This window comes from Trachinotus anak, unplaced genomic scaffold, assembly GCF_046630095.1.
Source record: "Trachinotus anak isolate AG129_WGS33_773 ecotype Australia unplaced genomic scaffold, CSIRO_AGI_Tana_v1 ptg000013l, whole genome shotgun sequence".
Taxonomy (NCBI): domain Eukaryota; kingdom Metazoa; phylum Chordata; class Actinopteri; order Carangiformes; family Carangidae; genus Trachinotus; species Trachinotus anak.
Window position 1 is genome coordinate 4307662 of NW_027273864.1, and position 27673 is coordinate 4335334.

General features: G+C 44.4%; 1 protein-coding gene across 3 annotated transcripts; it reads left to right on the plus strand.

Moving 5' to 3' along the window:
• Positions 1–24479, plus strand: LOC139630745 (uncharacterized). Of its 3 annotated transcripts, XM_071494429.1 has the most exons (3): positions 11–457; positions 2417–2569; positions 18493–24479. In XM_071494429.1, exon 3 carries the CDS (start codon positions 18524–18526, stop codon positions 18656–18658), a length of 135 nt encoding a protein of 44 aa, XP_071350530.1. In that variant the 5' UTR covers positions 11–457; positions 2417–2569; positions 18493–18523; the 3' UTR covers positions 18659–24479. The 3 variants fall into 3 exon arrangements, with proteins under 3 accessions (XP_071350531.1, XP_071350530.1, XP_071350532.1); XM_071494430.1 differs by lacking the exon at positions 2417–2569 and having other exon boundaries at positions 1–457; XM_071494431.1 differs by lacking the exons at positions 11–457; positions 2417–2569 and adding an exon at positions 12200–12447.
• Positions 24480–27673: the final 3194 nt, after the last annotated feature.

The following is a 27673-nucleotide window of genomic DNA, read 5'->3' on the forward strand; positions in this document are numbered from 1 at the left end:
CTCCGCGATGTGTCACTACCCATTCCACCTGCCTCTTCCCGTCATTTTCTGCTCGCTGTTCCATCTACCTACACTTGCTCTTTTCCCTCCCTCCATCCTTCAATTTCTCTCTTTTTTTGTTCTCTCTTAGTCTTTCTCTCCACCCCTCCTCGTCCTCAACCTCCCCCCCACCCCACCCCACGCTGTGTGTCACCGCTGCCGGGAAGAAAGAAAAATGCTCTGGCCAACGACAGTGAGAAGAGAGAGGAGAAAACGGAGAAAAGAGTCAAAGAGGAGAAGGTAGTGAAAGCTGAAGTGTGTTTGGAGCGCAGCGATGCCTCCATCCACCATGATCCAGACTTGATGGAATATCCTTGACGGCGGAGGGCAGAAGGAGGGAGAAGGAGAAGAAGTAGAGGAGAAGGAGGACTGATAGAAGAACTGAGAAGGCAGGACGGCCGGCGCTCGCCTCAGGAGGGTACGGAGACACAAAAAAAAGACCAAAAACAACACATAGAACATGCTCTTGCCAATCATTTCTCTGAGAACTTCAGCTCTTCTGTCCCTTTCGGCGTGTTTCATTTGGGTTTTGATCTCCATCTCTCTCGCTCTCTCCAGCACACTCTCTTGCTCGCTCGCCCGCTCGCTCTCCACAGTTGTGTCCACAGGCTCTGTTTGGGACTTTGACTAATTGCAAAACTATTCTCCAGACTCGAGCGGAGAAGAGACAAATTTCTTCCCTCCATTTCTTTCTCATCCTAATTAATTCCCCCTGTGCAGACACTCAGAGACTCCATCTCTCTCTCTCCAGTTCTAACTCAGTGTCTCTTCACCTCACTCTCTGTTTTTTTCCCCCCTCTCTCCATCTGTCTGCCTTTGAGAAGCAAATAATTGGATGTGGAGATTGGCTTCTCTGTGGCTGAGCTGGAGGATTGAGGCTGCTCAGCACTTCACAGACACACAAACACGCAGTTACGCACACTCACATACACCTGGAGCTCAGGGTGTGTGTGACTGTGTGTGTGTGAATGTGAGTGCTGCTGTCACAAATCTTCATCTTTTTGTGTAGTTTTTCAGGGATAAGGCTGATGTTCGTCTATGTTCTTCATACTGTCAACAAATCCCATGAAAAGTTCAATGTGTCAGAGCGTCTGTCGGTACTTTTTTCCTTCTCTGAGCCCAACAAAGACATCATCAAAAATATATACTTTCATTTTTAAAGGATGCCAAATAATATCTTCAAACAGCTGGGGACTGTAGTTTTTTTAGCAAATATTAATCAAAGAGAAGGAAACAGTTAATTTATTAGGGACTATTTTCAGCTGTGGATGAATACACACTTGATGCTCTGTTGAGTTTTTCAGGTTTTACAGGTGTTTGTTGGATTAACCAAGAACTGGCTGCAGACAAAAGATGTAAAATTAGCCTGTAGGGCTAATTTATAGTCTTTTTCTGTTGATTAATGAGCAATGTCCCTATCAAATACATAAATAGAAACAAATAAACTTTGAAGGAATATGTCATTGATGTGTTTTTTGGGCCACAACAGGGTATATGGCTACAAAGACAATACTTGATAATGGGATTTGGGACGGTAATGGGAAATGGGAAAATGGGAAAAATTTAGCGCACCAATCTGCTGCTTCTTTCTCGCCTGCTTCACGTTGCAAATTCTCCGAACAAGATCCTTTTTCTATTAGTATTCTATATTCTATCTAATATTCTATTAGTACTATCGGAATATTTTCACCTGTTTTATGGAAACAAGATTTTTTTTTTTACAGTGCAGAGCTGAGTGAGAAGAAACTGAAAGAAGGAGAGAGAGAGAGAGAGAGAGAGAGAGAGAGAGAGAATTTGGTAGCTCGAGTGGCCCAGAGACCTTTGAAGAGATTAGTGGCAGAGGTATTTCCCTGGAGAGGGAGAGAGAGAGGGAGAGATGAAGAAGACAAAGAGGAGGCTTGAGGAGCTTCTGGGATAAGAAGACATAAGATGCGTTGTAATGGTGGCGAGCTACAGGCTAGCTGATCGAGAGGGCGACACGCACGCACACGCACGCGCGAGATGTAAAGCTGCACTTGCTGCAGGGCGCCAAGTCTCAAGTGACGAACAGGAGACCCTTCAGAGCCTTCTCAAACACACACACACACACACACACGCACACACACATAGATGGTCACCTTAACACATTTCACACACTAAAGACACACACATACACACAAAAACACAAATGGAACAAGAGGGACTCTGCTTCACTGGGACCCTTTTCATGTTTTTTTTTCCTCTTTTTCAGCCACTTCTTTTTTTTCTTCTGCTGTATTTCATTATTCTCTCTCTCTCTCTCCTCTTCACCTTCCCGCCCAACCACACATCTCCCTCCTCACTCCCTCCTCCTCCTCGCTCTCCTCCTCCTCCTCCTCCTTCTCTTCTCACCGCTTAGCTCCATCCAGTCCAGTCTCATTGTCCTCATACACACTTCGCCGTTGAGTGTGCGTACGCGCGCGTGCGTGCGTGCATGTGTCTGTGTGAGGACGGGAGTGCAGTGGGTCGTTTCTCCACCACCGCGCAGCTGAGCACCGGGTTCCACTCTGAGGTGAGTGTGTGTCGCCTGATTATCCGGTAAATGCAGTTTTCACTGTTTTCAGTCTTTCTTTTACTTTTAAGAGTGTGTCCCACTTCAACTGTAGAGAGGATGGTATAGAGTGTGTGTGTGTGTGTGTGTGTGTGTGTGTGTTGTTTATGTTAACAGGGGTCAAAGGTGCTGGTGGTGACATTTGGATGGCTGTAGCATTGGATATGGAGCTGAGATTGTGGCTGAAGCCTGTCCAGACTGCTGGTGTGATTGTGAGTGAGTGTGTGTTGATCCACTGTTGTGTGTAGGTGTGTGTGTGTGTGTGTGTGCGTGTGTGTAGCCGGAGGGTGAGCTTGGCTCAGTCTGTACGTGCTCTGCGTATGAATTACTGACCACGACTTGAGTCTTACTCCCCGCTAGTTCACATTGAGCCTGCAAAAACTCCCTCCTTTGTTTTTTTTTTCTATATCTATTTTTTCTATCTTCCTCCTTTCTCATTCTGTCTGATTTGAGTTCAGTGACTTAATTGGCACGCCTGCTCATAGGAAACCACACTGCCAAAGCTGTGTACTACATGCAAATTCTCTAACAACCAGCCAACAGTTTGTGTTCAATTTATCTCTTCTTCTTTCACTCTCTTTGCTTCTTCATCATGCTCTCCCTCTGTCACGCACACACGCACACACACATTCCACGGCAGATTTGAATATTTCCCAGCGGGGTTGGAGGGTGAACAGAAATAGATCTAATTCTAAATCAGGACGGAGAGCTCGGCTCAGGCAGCCTCGCCACCCTCCCTCCTGCCCTCCCGTCGTTCCAGCCAGCAGCTACAGCTACAGCACTCAAAGAGAAGAAAAAAAAAAGTTCAAATTTACTAGTTAGATTATACAGAGAGAATATGATGTGACAGTGAGAAATGGAAATGCTGAGCCACTGTGAAACCCCGTATGCTTCGGCCTTAATGCTGGACATCAGAGGTGTGAGGACAAAAGAGTGTCTCAGTTTCAGAGAGATTTTTTATTTTTTTTTATTTTAAATTTTTTTGTGTGTGTTGATTTGTGCTGCACCGCCCACAAAATAATTATAAAAAATAAACACAAGAGTTGTTAAGCTGCCTGATTTGCTTCATAAAAACTTGACTTTCTAAAGACTTGTAAGCTGCACAGCTTTGTCCACCCCTGGGTGCTACAGTAGAAGGCTGCAATGGAGAGGAGTTCAGATACAGCTCTGGAGTTGATGAGGTCCTAGTCACCTGTCTATCTGCCTACCTGTCTGTCTGCCAGCTGTGTGTGTGTGTGTGTGTGTGTCTTAGGGCTGACCAGAGATAGGATAGGTCACGGCCCGTCAGTTGCCTGGAGAGAGAGGGAGAGAATGACGGAGATGTGGAAGCGGGATGAAAGGAGGAGGAGGAGGAGGAAGACAGGCGAGCAGGCTGAAGGAGTGTGTGGCTTCATATGTGAAAAGTGTGAGGTTATGGTGCTGGTGAGGGTGATAAAGTGGTGGGAGTGTGTGTGTGTGGGGGGGGTCGGGGGGTGGGGGGTAAGATGTGCTGAGGGCTGGATAAGGAGCACCTGGCTTTAGAGAGAAAATAAAAGATAAGGACACAAAACCAGAGACATGGGGATGTGAAGGTGGGGGGGGGGGCACTTCCAATATCTTTCTACGGTGAGGACGGACGTCACGTCAAGACCCACTCATCCTCTACTCCCCACCGACCCTCTGTCTCCCTCACTAACTGCACTCTTCCTCTCTATTTGTTTTTGTTTGGGACAATGAGTCGACAGCAAAGAACAAAAGAGGCCATAATACATGCAAACCCTCCTCTCTCTGCAGTCAGGAAGGAGAGGAGGAGGAGGAGGAGGAGGAGATGGGAAAGAGAGAGGGATGAATGAGGCATAACATGTAAGGCGTTTGCGGTAATCAAATTATTGAAAAAATAACGTGCAGTGTAGCTGCTGCAGAAAAGTCAAACGGATTTACTTTTGAAAAGAAAGAACAAAAGTAGGTGAAGTTTGGGATTCAACACGTCGTTCTACATCGTCATCGTCCAGATGAAGCTTTTAATGAGCTGATATGACCTATGTTATAACCTATGTTTACATGTTTCTGACGGGTAACCTCCTCCTCTCCTCTCAAAAAGCAAAGTGTAGTCTGGTGTTTTTATAGAACTGAGAAAACTGCCAAGTGAGGAGGTTGGCCAGGTGCTTCACAGAGCCTATGATTCACTGATTTCTTTTAACCATGAACAAAAACCTCTTCCCAGTTTTAATCAAGAAGTTTTTAGTCATTTAAACTTTGTACAACCTTCACAGAGAGAGTTATTTTTATTAGCGCTTGACATATTTGTCAGAATGTCACTGTTATTGCTTTGATGCCTCATTGTTTAGGCCATTTTTACGAGCAATCTCACAACTGTTCACTTCAGCTTCCAAGTTGTAATTCAGCGTCAGAGAGATTATATGTTACTGACAGTGACGATATCTCCTGCTGGGTGAAAATGAGCTAGAGATGTGGCGATCACTGGTAATTACATCCATAAAAATCCAATATTAACACTAATACAATCAATGTAGCTATTTTAAAAGGAGAAATAATCAAGTTTCACTGGTTGACAAACCATACAAATACTTGAAAGTAGCCAGTTTAAGCTATTTAAATGAAGCGGCTGTGAGGCCATCCAGTCCAGGGGTGGGGGTGGGGGGTGGGGGAGTGTGAACAAAGGAGGCTTCATGTTCATCCCACTCTGTCAACACTGTGTGAATGTAGCATAATGGCTCAGAACAACTATGACACCACAGAGCAAAAAAACACGAAAGGTCAGATGATCATACAGGGTGTAAACAAACACACAACAACAACACATTCAAGCTGTGGAATTGTTAACCAAACTGCTCACTGTAACCAGGTGTAACCTCCTACACCTGGTTACACTTTTTTTTTTTAAATCATAGCTTGTTAGCGACATAACTGATATGCTCACTATCGGTTTTACCTTAAAATGAATGGTGGTGGCTCAACTGACAAAGCTGTCTGGTATTCTGACCATTTACAAACCATTTTATCCTTTTTTTTTTTTTTTGTTTTGACATTTTTGTTATGGCTGCAGTGAGAGAGAGACAGGAAAGTTGGGGAGAGAGAGGATGACAGGCAGCCAGACCCATACCCAGGTCGCTGCCATTACCGAGCCTGCATGGTCTGTGTTCTGCCAGGGGCGTTTTAGCACTGCTGCAATTTTATCAGTGTTATCATAAATGATGGAACCAAAGGAAGCCATCCATCCATCCATCCATTATCTATAATACTTATCAGGGTCGCAGGGGGGCTGGAGCCAATCAAAGGGAGCCAGAGCAGCAAATATAAAACCCAAGTTGTAATATATGTGATTTTCCCTCTGAGGTTTGGCTAGGAGTCAAATCAATCTTTTTTTTTGTCTGAATATGATGGGTCAGTGACATATGACCAATGAAGCTGTTCAGTTGGACTGACTAAAACTATATTAACTATTCAATTTGACAAAGTAATATATGATTTGTTGCTGTGTCCTCATCATTATTGGGTAAATGTTAAAAACTATGCTCGTGCTACAGTTGTAAAGTGAAATAAAGGGAACATAATTAATGTTTACGCACAATTCTAAATGGGTAATTCATGGATGCTGGGATTATATCGCATCCACAGGATTGCTTGGCTTGTCCCTTTGGCTGGCCTCACTTATTCAGCCTAGTTGATAATTAATGGTTGATGTGCATTACACATATTAGACCCCCCCCCCCCCCCCCCCCACACACACACACACACACACACACACTCACACACAGTAATCATACTAAGGCAGTGATTTCAGCTGTAGTAATTAAAGAAGTGTTAGTGATGAGTGAATAAAACATGCATCAATCCCTCTTCCCTTCATTCGAACTCCCCTCCTCCATTCTTTCCTCCGGTTCTTTCTTCTCCCTTTTCTCCTCTCTTTTATCTCTTTTCCTGTTTTTCCTCTTTTCTTCTTTTAATCATCCTCCTCTTGTTCTTCTTCATCTCCTCTTTTTCTCCTGTTGATCTGGTTTTCCTCCCTCTCCGATTATTACACTACTTCTTTACCCCCCTCTTTCCTTTTTCTTCTCCTTTGTTGCTCTTCCTCCCTCCTTTCCCCGCATTTCCTCCTTTATCAATGTCTCTCTCCTCTTACTCTTCACCTCCCCCTCCCCTCTCTCAATCCTTTTTTCCACCTCCTCCTTTCCTCTCCATCATTCCCCATAGGTGAACCAGTGTGTGCAAGCTGCTGCAGCAAGGGCAGTGCTGGTGTAGAAAGAGCTAGTTTAGCTGGGATGATATACAGTGTGTGTGTGTGTGTGTGTGCGTGTGTGTGTGCGCGCATGCATATAGACACTTTGTCTTTTTAGCACACACACACACACACACACACACACACACACACATCTTGTAGACACTGCAGGTGCTGCATCAAGATAAATGAGCCGTCATTAGCCAATCAGGTCAGCTGGTGGGAGGGCGATGGAATACCAAGGAGCGAGATCAGCCAGTGGAGGTCAAGCCTCTGTGCATTTGTGCTCGTGTGTGTTTCTGTGTTCGTGTGTGTTTCACAGAGAGACTGAGAAGGAGGATTCCCTGATTAGATGTGAGCTCTCACAAAGTTTCTCCTCCTCCCCCTCCTCCTCGCTGCACGAGCTTCCCCTCTCCTTCCTTCCTCCATCGTTTTTTCTTCTTTTTTTTCCCACCACTGCTCCTCTGGGAAGCGGAGGAGTACTGAAGATTGTTGTACCGCCGTTTGACGGCCTAATTGGTATCTCCAGCCTGTTGTTTATCTCTTGAGCGGCGACTCATCAGAGTGAGGGAGACAGAGGTAGAGTAGGAATTAAAAGCGTTTTTAAAGTCTGGTTTCCACCTCAGAATTTCTGCATTTCTGCAAGAGGGAAAGGTAGATGTCACATTATGATTTTTTTCTTCTCTTGAAGTTCCCCGAGGCACTTCTCCAGGGAAAATGCTATGAAACCAATTAGAGAGAAAGTTAGACTGGCATATATTCTCATTACAGAGGTATAATCAATCAATGTGCATGTGTGCGTGTGTGTGTGTGTGTGCATGTGTGTGTTTGCCCTCTTAACATTTACACTAGGGCTAATGCAAATGGCTTTATGCATAAAGTGCTCTTTCTCATAGACAAGGTGCTGCTGGACAGGAGGAAGGTAAATGATTAACACCATGGAAAGAAAAAAACTCTAATCTCCCTTACTCTCACCCTCTCTCTATGAATGTGTGTGTGTGTGTGTGGGGGGGGGGGGGGGGGGGGGGGGGGGGCTTTCAGGATGGCCGCTGGCTGTCTTTGATCACTAATCCTTTCTCTGGCCTGACTTTCTGTCCCTCGTTCTTTTTTTCCTCTGCCCATCTCTGTGCTCTTCTCTCATCTCCTGTCTCTCGCTCGCCTCGCACGGCCCGTTGCCATGTCTGCATTGTGAGCAGCTTACAGGCAAATATCTAGGGCAGGGTGCCCTCTCTCTCTCTTTCTTCTCTCTCTCCCTGTTTCTGATTCTCTGTTGTTCGCCCTTTGCTGTTCACTCCTGTATTAGTGTCCTCTGTTTTTTTGAGCAGTTAATGACAGGTTCACATTTTTGAAACTAAATTTAATACTCACATGGGATGCCACCTGTAAGTTGAGTTTTTGGTCACTGGAGCCATTTCTCCTCCCCATACTGGCTGTGAAGCAGTCTTCCTAACAGTAACCTAACTGTGAAGGTGTGTTTCTGAATGCATGCTAGGTATAGTTTTTCTATGGAAAGCCAGGGAGGCCAAAAATACATGAAACTGACTTCTGAAGTCAGACTTTGTCAATACTTTGATTGTCAATTTCACATACTTCTGGCCTCTTTGGGCTTCCATACTTTATTGTCTACAAAGTCAATGGTAAGAAACAAGTGGCTGCTAATAGACACAACAGTAGAGTCTGAGCTGTCACAAATAGATAGGTCAGATGTATGGTGCTAGCTAGCTAGAGCTAACATCTATACAGTCACTGCAGACTAAACTGGTTGGATATTTGTCCTCATTTGGGGAACTTATATTACTTATTTACTACTTGTGACACTAAAGTGATTAATAGAAAGAATGATGGAGAGGTTAATCAATCCATGCACACACATAGTCACACACCACACACAAACATATTTGGCATATGTTGCTAGCTAGCTGCACCTATACAGTCAGTATATTGGCTGCTTTGGGTGAATAAACACAGACTGCAAAATCATCCCCAAAGTAAAAATTGTGTGTACAACTTCAGGACAAAAATTTGCTTCATGTTCATTCAGAACATGCCCTAAAAATCTGTGCTAAAGTTTAGCTGAAGCTAATATGAGACATAAGCAAAATAAAGTGGGCCTTTTCAAAGTTACAGTCTTTTATGTACAAAATTACCTATTTGTGACTTCTTGCCAAGCTTCACTAGTAGGTTCAATAATGCTATACATGGAGATACAGAATCATTTGGCTGGACATACTGCAGCTGGACTGTAGAATGAATCTGAAGCAAAGACTGTGGCTTTTGTCCTCATCCCTCTAAACTACATAAGAAAGTACTGTAACAAGATTTGACTTTAAATTTCTGAACCTGATCACATGATCAGGAATCACATGATTTGAAAAAAACTCCCACACACTGTCTTACACACAGTACGAAAATGTATTAATGACATGTTGGTGCACAGACCTTCATCTTATTATTTTGAGAAAACCTAAATACCGAAATACGTAAAAATACATCTGAAAAAGTAAAGAATACCTTGAAGAAAGTCTATGCACTGAAATGTCGTTAATACATTTTCTTACTACAAGTTTAGTGGACAATGTGTGGGAAGCTTTTGCTCAACCTCAGTCGGCCCATATTTTTCTTGAACCCACCTGTCGATTCACAGGTGTGCAAAAGTTCTGCTTCCCACTGATCCACTTAAACCTCTTAAAATGTTTTTGTTTTTGTTTTTTTTGCTAGGCTATACTTCCTACCTCCCAGTCTTCAATCCTACATCCTCACGAATATGTTTTCATTTTAAGATGGCATTTTGAAAAGAAAACATCTCCAAACTAACACACCTGAAAACACTCATCACATGACCTTTCACACACACGTGGACGTGTGTGTACCGGTGTGAACAGGAAGCAGGTTGTCTACTCTGCAGTTGGTTGCTTAGTTGAAGAAAATACTACGATAGAGGAGCTGCAGTGGCAAAAAGTAAGAGGTTTATTAGCTCGATAAAATGCAGACTTGAACTACTGCTGACAAAGTCAACAAGGTCAGTGACTCTTGTAATTCATTATCCATGTTGCATTCATCACTGGGCTATTTTTACCCGTCTAGACTAAAACGAAATCCTTTTTAAACTAAAACAGGGCCAGCAGCGTTTCCAAAAAGCCTTTTTTAAGGGCTCAAAAACTGCGGGGTTAGGAGTCGTGGGGGCATCAGACATAAATGTAGCAGAAGTGATGCATTTCAAAACTAAAACATATTAGTGTGGATGTAGCCTTTCTGTCTCTCTACTGACGTTCTTCCCCTTCCTCTCCATCTGTCTCTGTCCCCATCCTTCTTTCTCTCTCTCCTCTCTCTCCACGGCTCGGAGATCACGGTGACCTTTCTGTCTTTTCTCTTGCGTTCTCTCTCACTCATTATGTTTTGTCCTCCCAGTTTCAGGTAATCTGTCCAACCAGCTGAGGCGAGAAATCTCTTGGCTGCAGCACATACTCTCTCTCTCTCCCTGCATCTTGTCTGTTGCTCTCTCGCTCTCACTGTACACAGCACCTCTTAGGCTCCCGCCAGTGCCTTACAGCATTATTATTCAGCATGTTCATAACTTCATGGAGGAGCTCAACGGTTCGCCAGACAGTTGTAGTGCTAGTGAGACCTCATAATCCCTCTGCTCTCTGCCCAGGCCTCGTTAAGCCTTATTCCCCACTGGGAACCTGGAGGTTATAATTAACGTACCTCCAGTAGACCTCAGCAGCGCCTCATTGGTTCTCTGTAGGACTGATATGGCTCCACATTGGGGGGGGGGGGGGATTCCTACTGGAGCCAACAGACAACACAAAGTTTAGTTTGTCAATAGCCTTAGGGAAGTCAAGAGCCAACTTTTCTTGTGTAACAGAAAAGTTACACTACACCCCCCACATTTTGATGCTGGAAACCTGGGGGGGGGGGGCATCAAAGGTCCGACAAGCACTATCACTCACGCCATTAATCATTCAGCCTACAGAGGTCGGTGCAGCACGTTTTACCCTCCATACAAGATCCCTCTTTCACACTGAAGCAACTTGTGGATTGATGAAGCTGTCAGTTCACAGTATTGACAAGTAATCAACAACTATTAATGACAATTGGGTGATTTATCTTAACGAACTGGTTTGACCACATTTGAAAGCCACAACACAAATTAAACCACAACACAAATATAACAGAAACAACATCCGCCTTGTTGCTTTAGTACTTGTGTTGTTGCTTTTGTATTTGTGTTGTGGCTTTTGCGTTTGTATTGTGGCTTTTGCATTGTGTTGACCCATCTGGGCCACCATATGAACCCCAATCCAAATGAAAACAATGACGTTGCAGCCCTAGCCTATTTATTCTTATCAATAAGAAGATTTATTCTATGCACAAGAAATGTACATTTCCACTGCACCAGGTAACTTTACTTACTTCTAAAAGAAGCTGCCAAGTTGGAAAATTTTCTTGTATTCAATGCCTTTATCTTTGAATAACACGTATCACTTCAGTTTATCAAGACAACGCCACTTTTTTCATAAAAACTGGTTGAAGTTAACTGTGTTTGCAGTGGGAAGTTGCAGAATTATTGTCACTTCAATATCAAAGTTCAATATTAAAGAAAGTACCTTTTAAAAAAGGTGCTTTTAACAGCACATGTGACAAAATGGACATATCGATGTTGAGTATTCAGGCATCCTGGGGAGAGGGTGGAAGGATCCAGGGGCAGGTGGAATGGTGGCGGTGGTGGTGTACGTGTGTGTGTGTTTGTGTGTGTGTGTGTGTGTGTGTGTGTTGGGGAGAGCGAGCACAAAGCACTGGCCTGTGGAGAAGAGAGAAAGCTTCTGTGTGTTGCGTAGTCAATAAGCTCTTTGTTCACTGGGCCTGGGAGACCGTTAGCCATGAGGACAGACTGAGACTCCAACGCACCATAGTATACCTGAACTTGCACGCACACACACACACACACACACACACACACACCATACCTAAGCCTGACAGGTCGTCATTCAATCCTCAATGTTCCTGCTTCACCTTCTTTACTATCTTATCATTTCCTTCATTTCCTTTCTCCTCTTTGCTCCTTTTTTCCCTCCCCTTTCTTTCCATACATATATCCATCTTTCCCTCCTTCGTCTTCCCTCCCTCCGCTTGTTGTCTTTGTATTGGAACAACAGAAACTGTTTCCCTGTTTTTTCTTCTTTTTCCAGCCCTCTCGGTTATCTAGGCTGGGGGCGGGGGGGTTGATGGTGGGTGGGAGTTTTTACCTGAAAGCCAGACAGAGGGCATTTTGTGTTGAACAAGGGAGCGAGGGACAGCGAGAAGGAGAGGAGAAAGAGAGATTTGGGAGGAGACGGTACAATTGGCGGGGGGGGGGGGGGATGTATGAATGTAACAGATAGAGGTAAAAGCTTTGAGCAGGTACCAGAAACAGGTGAAGGAATCTAGGACACGCAGTGGCTTTAATGTCTGAGTGATAGTAAAGAAAAGGGTGGAACCAGAGCTTAAAACCAGGAAAGAAGAATATGGAGACGATCTGTGCATTCGACTCGATCAGTTAAGAGGTTTGCATGTGGCCACACAATGACAGAGTGAAGGAAATCTGGAGAAAAAAAAATGCAGGACACGGCGAATACGAGATGTAAGTAAAATAAAATCTGCAGGCATTTCATTTCATCATTTCATTTTTATGAGAGTTTCCTGCTTTTACAAAGTAATCTTTGAATTCTGTGAGCTGTAATATGCCTCTAAAGTGTACCCCCTGCCTTTAATGACCTAAAAAAGCTGCACATGAAAGCAGCTGCTCTGGGATTTGCTGTATTCGAGACCGCTGCAGAGCAGAACTTCTGGTTTATACCCCATTTACGGAGTGCTGGTGCCTGCTTGCTGGGTAATGTTCTGGAAGGAGGTTTCTCAGTGGATACTTACAGTCCATGAGAAGATGTCAGGCTCCTGTCAACATGAATCACACTCCCATACAGTGTGTGTGTGTGTGTGTGTGTGTGTGTCTGAAGGCAGCCATAGTATAAATAATGGATAAAGGTCTAATAAGCTTTCTGTGGAACATCTCTGGGCTGTTGACCATTGGGATCAGCATTAGGATTCTGTCACTCAAACTCAAAGGCACAACATGCCTGGCTTATCTATTCCTCTACGCTCTCACACACACATACAGGTTTGAGCACACACACATATATAAATATATATGCGCATGCTCGTGTGTTCCCGCGCACCCTCGCAAACATTGATCACCTTATCTCATCGTCCAAACAAGAAGATAACAAATAAACCACATTGTCTGTTTACACAGAGGATCTCGATAAGACGCAAATCAGCTTACACACACACGCGCGGACAAACACTGACACATGCATAAACATACACAAGTGCATATAAGGAAGCACAGCGAGTTTTCACAGGGATGAGGTTGAAAAAGATGGATTAAAACAAGGATGGATGACTTTGACATTAATCCTACCTGCTTTAAACTTGCTCTGAGTGCCCCTCTTGTTCTGTTCTCAAACTGCGTTCCTTTATCTTTCGTTTCTTCTTATCTCGGCATGTCTTTCCAGCCCTCTGACTTTCCCATTCCCATGCTTGTTGCTAGAGCAGTCTCTCAGAAAGAAGGGATTGCCCTCTAAACTGTGAAGCAGCTCTTTGTTCGCCAGATCCAGACGAAATACCCAGATATTGTGCATACGTCTGTGGCGTTTAGTAACCTCTAAGGTGTGTCTATGTGTCTTTCTACCCTTCATCCTAAAGGAAAAATAATTTTCTCACCATATCACCAGAAAGCAAATAAGCGTCTTTCCCCAAAATGTCGACCTATTCCTTTTTGTGATATTTGAGTGATATGTTCTGTGTTTATTTCCCACACCAAGAGTTGCATGTTATGACAGTATCAGCCGGCTCAAATAATGGCCTGACGAAGACACACTGGGAATGGAAACTGTCTCTTTAATTACTCGTAATGTGTCGTCGTGGAAAGGAGTCAAAGCAGCCTCTGGGTCACCTCACGACTTTCAGACAAAGATAACAGTGAGCCAGAATCATTTGCCGTCTGCCGCCCAGTTTGATGACTTCTACACAAAACTCGTACTCTGTGATGTTGACCCCGAGAAGCACAGAGCACTTTTCCTGCCAACAGCTATAAACACAAAAAAGCAAAAGACGGATGATGTTATTGCTGCTGTCAGGTGGAACAGTGAAGTCGTTCCCTGGCACCTCCGCTCCGATCAGCTTCGTACATCATGCAAGGCCTGAGAGTCAGTACGTTCAGGGTCCAGTGTGAGTCCTGATCTGATACAGTGGCATGATTTCCAATTCTGTAGGTATGAACAACTCTGTGACTATCAGACAGAGCCCAACACTATCTGTGCAGTCATACAGTTTGGGCCCCTCACACACACAGTCTGTGGAGGCCCCAGCAGCTTGCAGATACTTCAAGAAGAATTTGGGCTTCACACAGTTTGTCCACCAGAGAGCACTCAGTTGAAAAAGCAAATTTTTTCAACTCTAAAATGTACAAATCTTCATCATCAATTTTGTTAAAGCACAATTAAGGAATACTTGTCAAAATGGTATAATATAATATATAATATAAAATAAAAAAATTAAAAAAGTTTTTTTAATCAGCCTGAAAAAAATATGCTACCATTTGAACTATACAACTGATACATCACTGTGGCTTATGTATGTTCACTTCCAGTAACATAGTGTTAGTGTGTATGTACTGGCCAGTATGAAACAAAAAATTACAGTGCATTAATGCCACATTAATGCACACTGCTTCATTTAATGATTATTACATTGTAATGTATTTTTTTTATTATAGTTCAAATTTGATGTGATACACTTTGTATTTTATTAGGGCTGAACGATATGCAAAAAAAAAAAAATATTGCGATTGCAATGAGTACAGTTTCAGTTGGAAAGTTTATTTTTGCATTAAATTTATCCTGAAAACGATGATGATGATGTGATTTTTGTTTGTACCAAACAAACACGTTCCTCTACATCTGGAGGATATGATTTGGAGGCCGGGGCGTCTCTGTAGCAACACAATGTTTCATTTATGGTCTGTCGTGACACATTTCACCTTTATCAAAAAAATTGCGGCTCCTGCGATTTGGATGTTGCACGTGGCCACATTGGGATTCGATCAATATTTTTAAAAACTGTTCATTAATTATTTAAACTTTTCTTCATTGATTTTATTTTGTAAATGTAAATATGTTTGTTGCTGCTCTTTATCCAGATCTGAAATGTTTGTTAATGTGTTTATGTTAAAAATGATCAGATATAGTTGTTGGCCGGTCAAACTCTCTGCTTGAGCCCATTATACTACGTTAACTGCAGGAGTGACAGCTTGTTAGAGCAGAGTGAGCCACCCAGCCAGTTGGGTATATCACTGCCTTGAGATGAATAATTTACAAGTGAAACTTTTATCAAAGTCTTAAATTATTTACATTTCTGATTTCCTTTTTCATTAGCTCGTATCATCGACCGAGGATATCGCTCTGACTCCAGTTTGGATCCCACCATGGTTGGTTCACGCATGGTGCCGCGCTGTTCTCTGGCCTGTGGCTGTTCATTTATGTGTGTATTTGTGGACGCACGTGGGCCGCTTTGCCTCCCCCTCTCTGTTAACGTTGACTCATCCATTTTCAGCCAGTTAATAATTCAGAGGGTCTGCAGGCTGTGTTTTCATCTGTCTCATCTCTGCGCTCGCCTGTGAAAGAACCCCTAGTAATTACACACCGCCAAAACAAGACACCGACTCCAATGGCTGGCAGCGTGGCTTGGGATTGAGGGAGGGCCAGCGAGTGGAAGAGGGAGGCGGGAGGAGAAGAGGAAGAAGAGGAAGAAGGGAATGGGGTGAGAGAGAGAGAGGGAGAGATCGAAGGACAGGAGGGGAGGGATTGGAAAATACACGAGAGACAAGAAGGATACACAGTGGAGAGAGGTGTCTCAGCACTGTTGTAAATCCTCTGCAGGGCCTTGTAAGCTGTCAGACAAGCTGAGGGTGTTAAAGGCATGAAGTGAGAGGGCTGCACACACACAGACACACACACACACACACTTCGTTGTGTGGAGAGAAAAGTTTATTCCTGCCACCAGCATGACTGGCTCGCTGCTGTGTTTTATGGCTTTCTATTCCTATGTGATTTTTTCTGGCATGTCACATAGGGTCTAAAGCCATTGGGTACAGAGTGGGAGATCTGCAGACCAGGATTAGATGGATATATGGAGTGACAGAGGAGGGATGAAAGAGGAGCACGTGGAGGTTTAATAGCATATACAGTATACTAACACACATACACTCATGCCCATATACACTGAATGGCCTGAGGCGTTTTGGTCTCTGCTTGCAGGCAGCCCAGAGTCTAGCTCGGCTAATTGCCCCCATATGAGACAGGTGGAAGCCACATCAATCCCTAAAGCCACACACACACACACACACACACACACACATGAACGCACACACACAAAGATGTATGAATGCAGACACTTTATGTTTGGTCTTGCCAATGTTTTTGTCACCCATTCTCTCTCACTTGCATTACACACACACACACACACACACACACACACTATACACTCCCCAGCCAGGCCTGCCGGTGCTGCTGACTCAGGTTGGTATTTAATGAAGCTCTCAGTTTCACCTTGCGTCTCTTAATCTCAACACCCGTCTGTGATTGGCTTCCAGCACGCTATCAAAAAATGTTAATGTTGGGAGTTTGGTGAGCCTTAAGATGACTTCTGGCTGTGTGTGTGTGTTTGTGTGCTGAGAGCGAGAGTGGAAGAGAGAGAGAATGATTGAGAAGCAAATATGGATGTGAGGAAAAATGAGAGAGGAAGTATAATGGTAAAGTTTTTCTCCTCCCTGAGTGACAGCATTCAATACACCGCCATGCCAATCTTTACAGCAGTGTGTGTGTGTTTGTGTGGACTGACCTATTGATTGAACCTCAGTAACTTTCTCTGCATTGAGTTTCTTGCTGCAGGGACTGTGAAAACGTGAAAGACAAGCTCACATAGACACACACACACACACACACACACACACACACATTGCCTTGAGGATTATATCGACATCTGTCAGATACAAATCAGTGGATTACTCCAGTTTACCAGCTGTACGCCTGTAGCTGATATAAATAATGATAAATCTCAGACCATTTGAAGTCAAGCAATTGACAAATGTATTTCTGGCCATGTAGTCTTCAGGGCTGACACTAACGCGTCCATCAGGCCTGGTTCACACGCTGGCTTCGTTGGGTCTAACTCACACACCTCAGTTTGAGTTACTTCCAGATCGTGGTCATTTTCTGTTGTTAGGTGACAGGTGGTTAGTGCACCGCTGAAATATTTGGGTTTGGTTGAACCCTGATGCAGGTTTCTTCTCCGTTGCAAAGACGGCTGAGGCTTAATGATACCGTAGCATTTACAGCCATCCCCCAAACCAAAGTGAAGTAAGAGCCAATTCAGAAAGCTGAACCAATTAAAACTGATGGCTACAACATAAAGGTATCATTAAATCATCAAGTCAACCTCTGCGTTTCTGTGTTCTGTGGAAGATTCATTAGAAAACTCTAAGTGGGGAAAAATCCCATGTCTGCCTACTTAGCACCTTTAGCTACATCTGCTTCTATTACAAATGAAATATACAAAGATGCAAAAGAAACATTTTCATCCACTGAAACAGAATCTATGGAAGCCGAGAAAATTCCCAAATATTTTTTTATCCCGTTATCTCAGGATAGCTTTGTTTTCTCCAGACATATTCACTAACTATCTATAACACTGTTATCATGAGATAATAGATAATGGAGCTTTGTTATTTCGAGATAACAGAATAATTATCCCACTATCTCGAGATAATGGAATCAGAGAGTTTTGTTTTCTCGAGATAACAGGTTAATTAGTTGTGATGTCAACACAACAAAGCTCAGTTATCTCGAGATGACAGGATAAAAAAAATATTTGCAAGTATGGCCTTCCTTGGCTTCCGTAGGAAACACCATAGCAGCTCGGATTGTTTTATATTTGGTCCATCATTGCTAGCTGCTTAGATAACTAACCTCTTTCTAACTAGGTAGCCAGAAAAAAAATACGAATCAGTTCTCAATATAGAAAAATGTGGCTCAACATGAACACGATTATTGCCTGTATAGAATTATGTTTTATTGAAATGTCATTGCTCATATGTTTCAGCTTGAGTGCTGCTACAGAACAGTTGTTCTCGAGTTAATTTAGTAACTTGTCACGATTGTGTGTGCGTGAAGCCACAACAGGAACAAGCCCAGGCGTAAACAGACGCCTGTATTGTACTGGGAGGATGAAAGGTTCCACTGCACAGCATGAAATGGCAACTAGTTGCTCACTTTATTATATATTTTTTTACTAAAGGCAAGTCCTCTAGGCGAACTGTTAGGGAATCACATTAAGCCAAATGAGTGAAAATCTCTTCATCACAGAGTTCAGTTAAAACTTCGCCTCAGAAAGCTCACTTTGCCTCAGCAGGCATAAAAGAATGAAAACCCTGATCTCCTTTGATTCCAGATATCTACGTGTGCTCAAAGGAAAACTCCCCACGAGCAGAGCGATGTCTTGGCAGATTACTAGATGAAGGAGAAATGATTTAACACCTCCCCTCTCCTCCTCCCTCTCTCTCCCTCTGCAGGTTTACGTGGATGCTGTGCATCAGATAGACCATGCCCTTCACCTGGGCCTGCTTCTGTGGCCTCAACGGCTTCTGCCGCCGACGGAAGAAGAAGAAAAAGGAGCAAGAGGAGGAAGAAGAGGGTGAGGAGGTAGAACGTTGGAGGGATCGGGAGACGGAGGTGTGACGGCGGTTGCTGTCGGCCACGCCCTCCGTACCTCTGCTGGGGCTTTATCCTTTAACGGACTGGAGTGTACAGCCTGTGCTCAGTACAGACTGTCTGATGTTATGTAATGAAGATACTGTAACAGGCACTGTGCACAAGCTCTTATTCAAAATTCTGACTTAATTGGGCATTTTTGATCCACTGTGGTCAAACGCAGTTGTTGAAATCATTGAACCGGATATTGCGTCTGTGACTAAGGCTTCAGGTTTAACTTTGTTTCTACTTTTTAAACTCCTTAATACCTTAAGGCAACAACCACAAAGCTGTCTTGAGCCATATTTCCCAAGATGAATCGGACTGATGGAAAAGAAAAAGCCTGTGAACTCTTAGCTCATCTCCATTACCCATTTTCTGCAGCACTCTAATTTTCCCTTGGCAGCTGACTGAGAACTTCTGCTGATGTGATCCCAGATTTCTTATCCGTTTGATTCCTTGCCATAACTGGTGAACTGTACAAGGTGCAAAGAGGCAACAGGCTCTAGAAAATCCATTATTTCTCTCGGTCACACCTCTCACCCTGACGCCCCACCTTTCCCCTTCTCCTCCTTAATCGCAGCTCCTCCACGGAGGCTGAGTCGCCTGAGGCCTCCCCACCTGCAGTACCTGCACGTGTCAGATCAACTTAGTGAAAACTTCAGCCAAGTGAGAAAGTGTATAGTAATTTCCAAAGTCACCCATGGAGGGCTGGAGCCCATCTCGCTTTTCACGCTGAGCTGGGCCTGATCTAAAGCCGAGCAGCTGTCCAATCAGCAGCTTAGCTGGAGTGTGAAGATAGGAGTCAAGGGTCAGAATGAGCAACAGTGTCTGAGAGAAGTTCCCTCTCTGATGCCGTGGCGTCGCCATCTCATTAACAGGCAGACGAGTAATTACAAACACACATGCCAAAGCAGACCCATCAATTAATGTCCCCTGGTGGGAGCGGAGTGTCTGTCCGTAAATGCCACTGTGGTGCGCTTCACAGCTGTCACCTGTACGAATGTGCAGCGGCGTACGCCCGCACGCGTGTGTGCATGTGCCTGTCGTTCTTACGGGCTGCAACAATAGACTTTCCAACCTGAAACAAGTGGTTAAGATATCCATTCAGCGGCTATAGAGCTGCCTTTTCAGAATGCACATCGAGACACAAAGACAAAGACGCACACAAACACACACACACACACGCACGCACAGGTCTCATTAGCGTGTGTGATTATGCATGGCACGTCCAGTCAGGCAGTGGAGATGTAATTAACCTTTTCCAGCAGGAAACAGATGCCTGGATGTCACACACAAACACACACAATGACACGCACACACAGAGACACACACGTCTGCTGTCAGGGAAACAAAGCCGACGTCACGGTGTCACGGAAACAAAGCCCCAAAAGCGCCGCCTGGCACTCTGTGATAATCCCCTCACGCATATTTACATTCAGGGCTTAGAATATGCCTCGGTGCCGCCGTCTCCACCCCCCGCCGCACTCCGCTTCCAACACCACCACCACCACCCCCCCACCCCACCCTTCAACCTCCGCTCATCCATCTTCTCTCTCCTCTCCGTCTACGTCTTGGCCCTCCACCTCATTCACTCTTTTCCTTCCACCATCTCTGCCTCTCCTCCGTCTTTCACATCCCTCCCCAAACTCTTCTTTTTCTTCTTCTTCTTCTTCTTCATCGGGTTCATCTGTTTATTATCAGTGAATGGTACACGGCCTTGCTTGGCAGCTCCCATAGATTAGCCCCCGCTCTCTCTTTCTCAGACTCTGAATATCAGGGATTTCTTCAGGCGGGCAAAAAGCTGCTTTAGGACAGATTAATGGACGGCCCTGATCGTGTCTGTTGGTGTGTGCCTGTGCCTGCGTGGAATAGATTGTCTGTTTGCTCATTCTCCCACTACAAGCGGCGAAATGAGACAAAGCTAAAGCCATTTCACAGTGTAGAGCACCTATTATGATTCACTGTGTTACGACGCAGCCCTAATGAGAAAGAGAGAGAATGAGAGGAGGGGCCGGAGGAGGATAGGAGTGGAGGAGAGAGAAAGACGGTAATGAGAGCGAGAGTTGGATACGGAAGAGGGGGGCTAATGCTAGACAGAGCAGTCAAGCTAATTGGCTACAGTGGATAACTTTCTGAGGCGGGGGATGAGTGTGTGTGTGTGTGTGTGTGTGATGGGGGTGGGAGAGAAAAAAACAGCCCGATCTGTCGGCATTATTCTCGTTTAGCGCTCTCTCCATTTCACCTCTTTAATGAGAGGAATATTCGCTCCAGTAATGGCGAAAGACTTGAAATTGGTAACGATTTGTTGCTCACACACACACACACACACACACACTCGGAGGTGATAAGGTGGTGGGGGGGGGGCTGGAGGGAAATGGTGTTGGCAGGGGTGGGTGTGTGTTTTCCCTCAAGCACCACAACCCAGTCCTTTATGGATCATGGCAATTTTCAGGGATTGTAACTCAAGGACAAACAGCTAAAAATAGAGGGGTGGTGCACGACTCTTGCGATAGCGGGGAGGGGAGGAGGTGTGTGTGTGTGTGTGTGTGTGTGTGTGTGTGTGTTTGTGTGTGTGTGGGTGGGTGGGGACAGCGAAAACGAGTCCTGTCGCATTAGATTTGGGTCAGAAACGAGGGAAGAGCCGATGAAGCGGAGAGTGTTACAGACAGCGGGGAGATTCATCACTGGCTGCTCCCTGTACCTCTCGCTCGTCTCCTTCAACACCTCGCCACCCGCCCCCCCTCCTTCTCTCCCCCACCTCAGACACACACACATACACACACACACCCACACCTGGAGGAGACAGAGCAGGGAGGGTGATGGGAACAAGGACGCCGGGAGAGAGGGAGCAATTGGTGAGAAAAGATGGTAAACTGCTGGAAAGACAAAGAAGAAGTAGCAGGGCAGAAAAAGAGGGAGAACCATAGCTACGTTAGATAATATTATAATATTAATATATGCCATTCTATCCAAGGCCCTCTGCTGTATAATGAGTCCATACATAAATTCATGCTATGAATGATCCCAGTAGGAGATGGACTCTAATGGCAGAGTCTCACTCTCACCTATGAATTGAGTCAGAGGGTCTGTTCCCAGTTTAAAGGAGCGGTCCGTCCTTAAGGTATAGACACTTTTGGAATCTGAGTTTTTCTGTTCAGAGTTACATGAGAAGAACAACACCACTCTCTATGTTTAGAAATTGATTCACTTAGCATAAAGACTGGGAGCAGACAGACCCCTCGGTAAGAAAGCCAGTGAGAATATTTCCCAAAATGTCAAACTCTTCCTTTGATTCAGAGGGCAGCATGTTGGTCAGTCAATGACAGTGCCTTGCTCAAGGAAATGAAACTCCCTGAACCTGACCACATTATTTCCACTGAGAATTAAACCTCATGCAGAATAAGGTAATTTCAGACACCAAATGCAACCACAATCACAGTCCCTTATACATTGCAAATTTAGTCAAAGTATGATATGCTTTCGGCTGCTGATATTCACCAAGTTAGTTGATTATAGTTAATTCTCAACTGTAGAAATAATAGTTTGAAAAAAAAATATTAAAGTCATGGTCCTCATCATCAGCAAATTTTATTGTGAAGGTCCACTTTTAGGTGCTCCATAAACTAAACCCAGATGGCAAAATGAAACTTCTGGCCCAGTATACACCCTGGTTCCATGGCCCGAGTCTGGCCTATATACTTCCACATCTGGGTAGATTCCAGCTGTTATCCTCCGGTGTTGGCTGACAGCCAGATGATTTTCTGTCCATGCACCAGATTTGGTCCAGATGTGGAAGTAGCATCTGACCATCGTGCTGTATATGGGCCAGACTTGGGCCGTGGAACTGGGGCGTATACTGGGCCAGAAGAAGCACAAGCATGTGGCCAGATATATCTTGCTATCTGGGCCTTTATAAGAACCCACCAAATGCCATCCACTGATGAAGACATGAGATGCAGCTGAAAGCTAAAAAAAAAAACAGCCAGTAATTGGGACTTGATTAAAAAAAGACTTTTAAATATCTATTTTGTAAAGTCATTATGCATCATTTATTGGCCTATACTTACAATCAATCCTTGAAGCTGATGTTTTGTGTAGTTCACAATGCTCCAATACCTAGTGGTTAAGAGACATTGATATAGATAGTTGACCTTTATTCCCCTCTCTTTCTCCCCCTGTGTCCGGCCCATATATCTGCCTACATGATCAAATAAAGGCCAAATGCTAGTTACCATCAACACAGATGGCAGCGGCACATAACCATGCATGTGTTCATGAGTGGCAGCTGCCCAATCTCACTTTCACACTACCACCTCCTTGGTAGCAAGGTTACCATCAAGTGGGAGGTGGCAGCAGGAAATGCTTGCCTGTAGACCTATAAGAGTGTTCGTGCCTTGCTTCAGGGGAGTAGAACCCTCAACACACACACACACACACACACACACACACACAGAGCTCTCTTTCCCTTCAGCATCTTCTCTCAGGCATCAGGCTCCTGTCCCTTCATTACGTCTCCTTCCCTCACCCACATCTGTTCTGTTTTCCTAATGAAGAGGAAAGTGATGGTCCCACCAAGGCTAATTAGGAGAACTGAGATGCTGAGCGCTGATAGACCGGTGATAGAGTCAGGAGGGAGGCACCGACGCCGACCGCTTCAGAGGAGGGAACGGGGGGGAAACGAATGCCAGGAGAGGAGATAAAAATGAGCGGAAGAGGAGGAGGAGAGAGACGTATAGCATAATTGAGACTGTAATGGGTTTTGCCAGGAGCGCCTGTCAGGGTCAAGTTAAAATGGCTTCAGTTAGAGAGGAGGAGAGGGATGAGAGGACGGGAGAGGAGAGAAGGGGCCAATTGGAGTCAGGATCCCGGTGAGGAGAGGCCCTCGTCCATGCCAGCCTCACCTGATTGCCAATTTGCGCCATTTTACAGATATCAAACGCCAACGTGAGCCACTTGCAGGCACACCAACAGCTGATTGGAGAGTGCTAACCAGCTAAAAGCACCCATACACACTCAGTCACACACATGCACAAGCCCACGCTGACAACCCACCTACGCCGGCTGATTGGACACATCTACCCGCTTAACAAGGTGTCCACGGTGCAGACCTAAGCCGTGTGATTGGAAGATAAAACTGCCGCCGTTAAATATCCAATTCTGCCCCATGTCTAGATGAAAATAAGGTGCCGCGCTGATTAGATTGCAGCCTGCTGTGCCAACCGCGGGTCTGCGGCATGTTCATTACCAGCCCTCACCCCCCCCAACCAATCCTATCTGTGTTCGTGTTCTCCTCCCGACCCCAAACACTCTACTTGTGATAGAAAAGCTTTTCTGACACCCCCGAGAGCTGAGGTCGATGCCTGAGGAATGATGAAATTAAGTTGAGTATAAATTTATTTATAAGTCGCTGTTAAAGCTGCACCTGGCAATTTAACATGTTGACAGCCCCCAAATGGCAGCGAGACATAACTGATTGAAATTTAGCACCTCGCTGCCGAGAAACTCCGTTAAAGTGGTGTCAGTTAATGTCCTGCTCTGGGTCCGCAGAGGCTGCAGGTGATGAAGAGGTGTAGCCATCATCCTGAGGACAGAGTTCTCACTTGGTGCTGTTGAGGATTTTTGCTGCCATCAAACATTTTGCTGCCAGGCCTCAAGCAAAAACCCTTAACATTTTCACTTTGGCTGATAGGAGCGATGTATTTGGGCACAGTACAGCTTTAACAAATGTGCTGCTTACAAATCAAAAGCCATACATCAGATATTAAAAACAAAAGAAGATTTAGGACAATCAACTGGCTTTTTTCAGCCACTGTAGTAACCTGGGGCAGATTATATTCTACTCTAGTGTTGGGCAGTCAATGAGTAAGGTGATATGAGCGCGCAGAATCAATGGGTATGAGTATGAGAATATGAGTGTTGTCCCACTTCTCAGGCTAAATAAACAACAACAAAAATACTCGATATGAGTGTGGAAACATGGCTGTTTTTTTACTTGAAAAGGTGGAGATGGAGATATGTGGTTTTCATAGATCAGAGACGTTCCTGTTTGGAAATAACATACAATATGAATGAAGGGTTAACTGAATGAATGAAATGTTAAAGGGGCACTCAAGCAATTCAGTGAGACACTTCCATAGAAACAAGGAAGCAGCAGAGGCCGACATTTAGTCGCCTGTATGGGACATGCTCCAAAAATGTGGGATCCTTCAGTTCCCATGATGCAACTCAGTAGCATCTTGCACTAGACCCCCCCGCTGTCTCCGAATGCCCATGTCTTTTACAACCCAAATGTCCAGTTTCTAACACAGTATGTCTGTTAAAAATTTTCAGGGTTATGACTGTGTAGAAATCTTCAGGATCACTAAATTAAACTCCATGTGTATAATCGGTGGAGTGCCCCTTTAATTCCTTTTTTTTTTTTTTTTATGTATTTTTGGTTTCGGGTCAATTTATTTTAGGGGTTGGGGAACTTGGACTCAGGACCTCAGTTTCTTGCACTGGTGTCTACTACTTTTTGTGATAATCTTTTTTTTTTTTTCAACTTTGTACAATACTTAAGGTCTATTTTATGTGTTGCAACAAAAAGTAATTATTTTTGTTTCTCTTTTCTATTCCTTGCCTTCGCCACTGACAAAAAGGACCAAAAAAATCTGCAAATAATTTCCAAAAAAGCTGCAGTGGTTTTTACTCTTCTGCAATATATATATATATATATATATATATATATATATATATATATATATATATATATATATATATACATATATACATATATGTATTGCACCACTTACTGCACAAGTCTGTAAATACTCACCAGGAACATTACTGGGACACTCTGGAAGACAACCTGGTTCACTGCCACAGTTTTGGTTTCGGATCAGTTTTGTTTAATAGTGTAGAGTGTGATAATTTAACAGGAGCAATGACAACATATTTTAAAAACCAGCAGCAGAGAACTAGCCAGAAAAATATCCAATTTATGTACAGTTGAAATGCTGAGAGTCTCCTGGGGTCTTGGGTTTCAGTGGGCTGAAGGTTAAAGGAGACGCTCAGTGAGACGGACGCTGTATTTTTCTCATCACTTTTAACAGAATCTATAACTCTTTAACAACTTCTCCAACTGCTGCAGGCTGTCTGAGCTCTCTCTCACACACACTCACACACACACACACACACACTCACACACACTCACACACACACACACTAAGTTCAGCTGCTGTAATGCTATTTTATATTTACCATGTAGCCTAGAAATTGAAAGAAATATGTGTGTGTATTGAACTGTGTTTTCAAGTGAACAGAGAAAAACAATTCTAATTGGCCCGAGGCTGCAAACAGGTCAGGTGTCCCACATATCTGATGCCAAATCACCATCATCAATGGGAGATAAATCAATTTCTCTCCCCTCTTCTCCTCAGTCTTTTCACTTCCTCTTGCTCCACCTCCTGTTCTCTCTCACACTCTTTTTCATCCACACACACCCCCACCCCTCCACACACACACACACACACACACACTTACACTGAGCTGGTCGATACCGGAGCGGGTATTGAGTAGTAGCTGTGGTCTAAATGAGAGTTTGATTTCTCGGGGGGGTGTTAGCCCCTGTAACCATGGTGTTGAGTCACCATCAGAGACCTCTTCGCCAAACGCTGATTGATGAAGTGCGCACGTGCGTGCCGTGTGTGCACGCGCTTTAAACACCTTTTGATTTAGTTGTGCTCAAGAACAATACTTTTCATTAGAGGCTGATAGCATTCATTAAGAGCAATTCAGCAGGGCTGCTAATTAGCTGATCTGCTCTTGAACACTTTATTCTCCTTGAGAAACAATGAAGCATGGCATCACACACACACACGCACAGAGACAACACTTGTCCCGATTGCACCTTGAGTCCATTCTGCAAACTGTTAGTTCATCAGAGCTCCAGATACGTGAAAACTAGCTGCAGCCAAGTCTTTGTTTAGGAAGCTGTGGCTTTGCTTTCTCTGGCGCTGAGCCTTTCTGCTCAAACTGCAAATACACTCGTGTAATTTTGAACCTATTCATAACATTTACTAAGCTACTGATTTTGTCTAAACCAACAAAAAGCCTGTGCCTTCGATCCAGTGTGTGGCCAAAGCCTCTGAGCAAACCGCTCTGCGTTTTCCAGAACCTGGCCTTTAAGTGTCCACCTTTTGAGTTTGTTTGACAGCCCAGTTAACTCTCTGCACTCGCCACCACCTGACAACACACAACAGCAACTCAGCGTGTGTAATGCAATCCTCCTCCTCTTCTTCTTCTATATTGTTTTGATATTATTCACATCTCTGGGCCGTTGTGGCGAGAATCGAGCGAGGCAGAGATGGAGAGCGAAAAACAGAGAAGGAGGAAGGACCTTTGACAGAGTAACATTGACAAACAGCTCGACATAGTGAGATGCATAAACATGAGGTCAGGGAGTATCGCAGTGGGAGACTGAGAAGGGAAGAAGAAGAAGACTGGGCAGGAGGAAGAGAGTGTGTGAGGGGTGAGCTCGAGAAAGACAGATATACTGCTCCAGAAAGGTTGTCTCTCATTGACAAGCTCTCACTCTGTTCAGGAAATCCACCAATCTGCACTGCATTCACACACACACACACACTTCAGCCTGTACTGAGGGTGTGCATGTGTGTGAGATGGAGGAGAGGATGTGCTAGTGGTCTACGTGGCGCAGGAGAGTGTGTGTTTGTAATGCAGAGCACGTCAAGAGTCCTAGGGTGCTCCTTTTGCAGCAAAGCCTCATTAAAGAGACACTTGCCTTAAAGCAAGGATATACTGCCAGACCACACACACACACACACAGGCTCAACACCAACACGACAGAGGCTAACAGAAACCGACACACACACACACACACACACACACACAGAAGCTGCTTCGGACAAATCGCATAGAAATCTCAGCGAGGAAATAAATGTGGAGCGAGCGGAGGAATAAATGCGGTGCAGTAAATGTCCTCCACTTCACTCCACTCCCCTC